Below are 6,695 nucleotides of genomic sequence, written 5' to 3' on the forward strand. Positions count from 1 at the left end.
AAGAAGAAAAATGTAATACGCTCAAGTAATACAATTCAAGAAGAAGAGAACTGCAATGTCTAATAAAATATTGCTATTTAAAAAGAAGAAATCTCTAATAGGATAAAACAATACAGTTTAAGATGAAGAAGTATTTCATACACTGAAATAATGCAATTTGAGATGAAGGAAATTGCAATGAATATTGGGATATTGCAATTTAAGAAGATGGAGTTTATACTAAACTAAAATAATACAATTTAAGATGAAGACAAAATTTGTAGTACACTAAAATAATGGAATTTAAGAAGTAGAAGACTGCAATGTATTGGAATATTGCAATATAAAATGAAGAAAACTGAAATATATTGAAATACTCCAATATAAAATGAAAAAAATTGGAATATATTGGAATACTGCAATATGAAATGAAGAAAATTGCTATATAGTGGAATATTGCAATATAAAAAGACGAAAATTGTAATGCACTGGAATACTGCAATATAAAATGAAGAAATTTATAATAGACTAAAATAATACAATTTAAGATGAAGAAAGAATTTGTAGTACACTAAAATAATGAAATTTAAGAAGGGGAAGACTGCAATATATTGGAATATGGCAATTTAATAACAAGAAAAATATAATATACCTAAGTAATAGAATTCAAGAAAAAGAGAACTGCTTAATATACTGCAGTATATTAAAATATTGCTATTTAAAAAGAAGTAATTCATAACAGGCTAAAATAACACAATGTAAGAAGAAGAAAATTTGTACACTGTTTTTCCAACAATTAAACACGAAAGACAATGTCGTTTTAGTTTTTAAATATTTCCAATGCCCTTTAAAAAGTCGAATTTTCCAATTATCCAGAATTCCTGATGAGAAATACTCGTACATTATGGGAGAATAGAGATTATGGGAGCATCTCTGCTGCCTGAAGACCCCTCCTAATGGTCGCGTGTATCTCTGAATTGAGTGCCCCTGCCGGAACACCTGAATACTTAATAAACGGATAAAATTAACATTAATAACGACTGTCTGTGACCGATCCACATCTTATCCGATGACAAACGCGTTCGACAGTCGTGCCTGACGTATGTCTTAGGAAAGTTCCTGAAGAAGGTGGATCGACAGTCCTCTACCTTCTTCTGCGTTAGAACTGTCATCCGGGCAACGTGTCTCTAATTTGTTTAAATACGTGATTAATTCACCGACCATGGACCCAGAGGATTACACCAACGAATTGTCTAGGAAAGAGGTAGGGGTCCAGACGTAATTTTTATTTAAATAACAGCATCTCTGGAGCTCTGTTTATTAATTAAGCACAAGCAATACGAAATACATCAACTTTGTCAAAGTTGAAAACTGAAATATAAAATAAAAAATTGAAAAATAAAATCTTTAGGCTCTTCTTGGGGAATACCCCTAATCGATCATAGAATATAAAATATCAGAAGTGTGCAATGTTTTCATAACGTGTTTTAATACAAAAATTCATGCTGCTGATATAATGGGTAAAAAAGAAAGGGTGGACTGTTTTTTCAGTCAGAGAACGATAGCGAGGACTGCGCGCACTCGCCCATATTGTTGGATCTAGACAAAAATTCTAAACAGCAACAAGAGGTCCTAACTCACGAAGAAAGTTCTTCGTCAAAGTTGTCGGCCGTCGACCACTATTTGCAGGATCAATTAGTCAGGAACGGATCAGGTATATTTGTTAGCAGAATAAAAAAAATTAACGAAGAATCTGAAAAAAAAAATATTATTGAAAAATTAAGACTTTATTTTCTTTAATAGAATATACAAATAGTATGTAATTACATCCAATTTTAAATGAATGTACGTGATTGCAAGTGAGATGTCGTTTGAGTGTTCCAGCAGATTGAGTTCTAATTATTCTAATTATTTATAACATTTTCATTCACCGGGATTTCAATATCGACCACGAATTCATTTATAATTGTAAAGATGAATTGTAAAGATGAATTAATCTCGCAGAATGTTTAGTTAGAGAAACTTCAAGCATAGCTCGCAGGCAATCCACAAGAAGAACATGGCAGGATGGGAATTTCGAGGATCGCCAGCACAGCAGCGATCGAGTGTTCGTGATCAGAGTTCCCGAGCCAGAAGTGATCAATACTCATCCCCATTTAGAGATCCTTCACGAAACAAACATTAAATCCGTACAGAGGGAACCGTCGCAGACTGAAAAAGGTGTGGATAAAGTAACAATATTCAATTTAATGAGATAAAATACAAGCATCTCTTTAACTGTTAGATTCCTAATATTTTAACTGAAATTTTCGTAATCTGGACATAAAAAACTACTAAATGGCCCCCAAAAATTATGAACTTTTTTTTGTACCATTTAGTAGTTTTTGATGGCCAGATTACGAAAATGTTAGTTAAAATGTTAGGAACGGTTAAAAGGTTAAAACTATACGCGTGCGTAAAGTTGAGCATTTTGTTATGCATTTAGTTGGTTAATCCGACGCCATATTGGCTTTGACTGTGGGTTTGGTGGATAACAGGTCCGGCGTGACCTTTTGCGGGGCCTGCATTCACATTCAAATCCTACACTTAAATTTTACGAGGAATTATTTGATAACAGATGCTATACAGGGTGTCCCAAAAATGTTGTAACACCTTGAAAGGGGTGGTTCGGGAGGTGATTTGAAACAACTTTTTCCTTAGCGAAAATATTGTACGAGGCTTCGTTATGGAGATATTAACGGAAAACGTAGACCAATCAGTGCGCGAGTATGGCGGTGGAGCGCCAGCAGTAGGCGTGGCTACGCGCTAGGCGGCCGAGCTCATACGCTACCGCGACCGCTCCATCGGCATACTCGCGCTCTGATTGGTCAGTGTTTTCCGTTAATATCTCCCTAACGAAGCCTCGTACAACATTTTCGCTAAGGAAAAGATTGTTTCAAATCACCTCCCGAACCACCCTTTTCAAGGTGTTACAACATTTTTGGGACACCCTGTATATACAGAGTGGAGGTGATTTGAAACAACTTTTTCCTTAGCGAAAATGTTGTACGAGGCTTCGTTAAGGAGATATTGGGAGAAAACGCTGGACCAATCAGTGGCGGGCAATTAGAGCGCGAGTATGGCGGCGGAGGGCGGCCGCCTAGCGCGTAGCCACGCCTACTGCGGCCGCTCCAACGGTATACTCGCGCTCTGATTGGTCAGTGTTTTCCGTTATTATCTCCTCAACGAAGCCTCGGACAACATTTTTGCTAAGGAAGAAGTTGTTTCAAATCACCTCCCGAACTACCTCTTTCAACAACTTACAACATTTTTGGGACACCCTGTATATTTTTTATAAGATGAATATCAAAAAATAATACTTTGATGATTTTTGTCACTCCTTTCAATTTAATCATCGCTACTAGAAAAATGTCCTGCGTCTCAGCAAAAATTGCTTCCATTTGTTAGTGGTATCATCGGTCTGTGAAAAGTTAATCAAAATCGGTACCTTTTAATTCAGTAATTTTCGTAGACCGCGGGGCCTTTTAAAACGCGCTAAACCTGCCTTACGCCGGCCCTGGTGGGTAATTAGGTCGGTAATGCCATTCTGTTGTAAATACATGATCATAGATGATCATAGCAGCCCAAAGCATTTCGCTAATGTTATATACTTGGTTTTCAGACTACAAGAAATCAGCATGCGACAGAGAGAGAACAAGAATGAGAGACATGAATCGCGCGTTCGAGCTGCTGCGATCGAAGCTACCGATTTGCAAACCGCCTGGAAAGAAACTGTCCAAGATCGAATCCCTTAGGCACGCGATAACGTACATCCGTCACTTGCAAAGTCTCCTAGAACCACAATACAGCTACGTTCCGAACGTGCCTGAAAGAAATTACTATACCAGTGCCGGGCCGGTTACTACGACCACGTCATTCGACGTGCAACACCCTACGCGATGGGAATCATTCGCTTATTATCGTTACGATTATCATGCGCCGTTCGTTGCTCCATCGCCATCTGCGCTACCCTCCACGGTTCATCCTCGGATAACAGCAGAACAGGCCGATAGACAGTTTGTGTATGAGACACGACAGTTGGATAGGTGTTGATACTATTAACCCTTTGGCCTACAATCACGAGTGAGACTCGTGGCAAGGAATTTGGTCCATAAACAAGAAACACGAGCCTGACTCGTGGTGCTTCGTTCGGATTTCTTAACTTCCTGTTTACTATGAGCAATCAGGATGTAGCGTGTAGGTCAAGGGGTTCGCGCATGCGTCCTTTAAGGTGTCCAACCATAGAGTAATTTTATAGAGAACGAGTTTGTTGTGGGAATCCCGAATTTCAGGCCTATGTAAATTAAGAACAGTCTGTACGAATAGATTATTCGAAAGTTCGAATAATATCGTTCGTCTTTCTTTATTTAAATTGTTTTTATTGAGATTAATAACGGTTTAGGGTCGAACAAACGAAATTTTTAATTTAAAAACACTTGAGGCCCGATTCGGGCCTATGTCTTTATTGTAAAAACTTACATTTTGTAAATATATTTTTACAACATGTAGAGAATGTACATAATAGAATTATCTTAATCTTAATAGGAACATTTGGTAGTAATCTTTAGGAACTTATGTCTATTACCCTAGTTCTATTTATATATATTTTTGTTGTTACTATGTCTAACTTATTCTAAGTGTGCTATCAGAACGTATAAAGTAATTGCTTTGGACATTGTAAAAGTGATCACAGTTTTAAGTTATTTTGTAACAAATTTGTCAATGATTTTGAGGATCGAAATGTCAGGTGCTTTTAGGAACATATCTACTGTATATGGTGGATTCAGACCTCTCGCTTTTAATTGATAAACCATTTCTTTTCTGTGCATTTGTGTGCAGGGACAGTCCCAGAGAACGTGGTCTATGTCTTCCAACAGATAACTGCATTGACACCTGTAGTCCTGTACTATGTTTACTCTTTTCAGAGAGGCTTTGAGGTTACAATGATTGGATCGTGCTCTATTTATCCAGATTGTGAAGTGCTTTGAGAGTTTTTTGTTGAAAAACCATGGGCGGGTAGTTGCTGAGATAGTATTTCCGAAAGTAAGATCCTCTTTTGCTGTTGGCTTGTCTCGTCAGCTCATTATGAGTGTTTACAGCCACTTTCTGCTTTAGAAGTGGAAAGATGTCAGTGTAAGGAACATTGGATTTATATTCTGCTTCTTGAGCTGCCTCTCTTGCTACCCTATCTGCTTGTTCATTCCCTGCAATACCTTTGTCTGCCGGGATCCATATAATTGTTACATCTAGATCTGGTGCTTTCTCTTTGAGATTGTGTAGAATGTTTTTAATGGTGATGTTGTGACTATTGGTTTGTGGGTTGTTTCCAAGATTATCTAGGGATTGCGCGAGACTGAGTGAGTCCGTGCAGACTAGATATGAACATTGTTGCTGTTCATGAATGTATTCGAAGGCTAATTCTAGGGCCTTGCTTTCCGCTGTAAATACTGAAGCTTGTATGGGAAGAGAGATCCTTTTTGTATAGTTGTCTTCTGGAATGACGCAGGCAGCACCTACTGTCGGAAGACTGTCTGATATAAAACCATCCGTGTATATGATTTTGTAACTTGGATATTTGCTTAGTATTGTGTCCTGGAAGATGAAAGTTGGGTGAGCAGTGTTTCTCAGATTGAATAAGAATTCTGGTTTTATTTTTGGTTGTCCAAACTGTGCCATGTAATCTGATGTGTTGGAGAGGAGATTTGGTAGTCTGGTTATGAGGGGAGTAAACTCCTCAATTAGGTCAATGCTGCGTACAAGTGGTCTGTCTTTATCTCTCAATGGATTGAAAGAGTATCTTTGCTCTCTGTAAACTTCGTAGAAGTCAGCTAGTAATTTAACTATGGGGTTCGAGCCATTGGAGATTGCTTTTAGTAGGTATTTTGAGCCCAGATAGCTGGAGCTGTCCTTTAGACTGGTTAGGTGAGTTTCTGATAGAATGATGTTAGTTGGAGTGGACCTTTGATATCCCAGTCGAAGAGCTTCAGTTTGGATACCTTCCAGTGTGTTCCTGGATTTGTTGTCTGCTGGGAAGTACCACATGCTGCCATAATCAATTTTGGATCTGATTAGCGCTTTATAAATGATTATTAGAAACTGTGGATCACAACCCCACCACGTTCTCCTCAGGAACTTGATGATGTTTAAGAGTTTATAACAGTGAATCTGAACTGCCTGTACGTGATCTTTAAATTTAAGTTTGTGGTCGATTTTTAGACCTAGGAATTTAGCGACTGGTTTGGAGTCTATGCTATGACGGCCTATAGCAATGTCTGCTGGCACAAACGGAATTAATTACACAAAATACAGTCAGTGCCATCGATGGTGAAATAGCCAAGTTTGCACCGAAATAATTTCCATCATTGGCGCTAGATGGGGCCACTGTACTATATGTAGATACAGAGTGCACGTAGGAGAGGAGAAAGAGAGACAGAGCACGCAATGGAGGTTTATGTAACTCGGGCATTAGTGACTGTACCGTGATGTCACGGTGCCGCGACGCGATGCAACGGTTGCACGCGGTCGATAGTGCAGTCAACTACTACGTTACACGCGGTCGACCCTACAGGATCCATGAATTATAAATGGCCGAGATTATCGCGCTCACTGGGAAAGACCAAACCAACAAATAAATGTAAACTGCCCTTCGACTCCTCTGTTTGTATTTTTATTCTCGT

The 6,695-nt window shown here is 38.5% G+C and overlaps 1 protein-coding gene across 2 annotated transcripts; it reads left to right on the plus strand.

Moving 5' to 3' along the window:
* Positions 1-1,047: 1,047 nt before the first annotated feature.
* Positions 1,048-4,584, plus strand: LOC128896896 (uncharacterized). Of its 2 annotated transcripts, none has more exons than XM_054160473.1 (4): positions 1,048-1,243; positions 1,531-1,693; positions 1,993-2,199; positions 3,641-4,584. In XM_054160473.1, exons 1-4 carry the CDS (start codon positions 1,202-1,204, stop codon positions 4,069-4,071), a joined length of 843 nt encoding a protein of 280 aa, XP_054016448.1. In that variant the 5' UTR covers positions 1,048-1,201; the 3' UTR covers positions 4,072-4,584. The 2 variants fall into 2 exon arrangements, with proteins under 2 accessions (XP_054016448.1, XP_054016447.1); XM_054160472.1 differs by having other exon boundaries at positions 1,050-1,243; positions 1,984-2,199.
* Positions 4,585-6,695: the final 2,111 nt, after the last annotated feature.

This window comes from Hylaeus anthracinus, unplaced genomic scaffold (genome assembly GCF_026225885.1).
Source record: "Hylaeus anthracinus isolate JK02 unplaced genomic scaffold, UHH_iyHylAnth1.0_haploid 11978, whole genome shotgun sequence".
Lineage (NCBI taxonomy): Eukaryota > Metazoa > Arthropoda > Insecta > Hymenoptera > Colletidae > Hylaeus > Hylaeus anthracinus.

Coding starts and splice junctions, on each gene's coding strand:
- LOC128896896 (XM_054160472.1), top strand. CDS start 1,202: ATGGACCCAGAGGATTACACCAACGAATTGTCTAGGAAAGAG. Junction 1,244..1,530: donor ACGAATTGTCTAGGAAAGAG/GTAGGGGTCCAG, acceptor CTGTTTTTTCAG/TCAGAGAACGATAGCGAGGA. Junction 2,200..3,640: donor ACCGTCGCAGACTGAAAAAG/GTGTGGATAAAG, acceptor CTTGGTTTTCAG/ACTACAAGAAATCAGCATGC.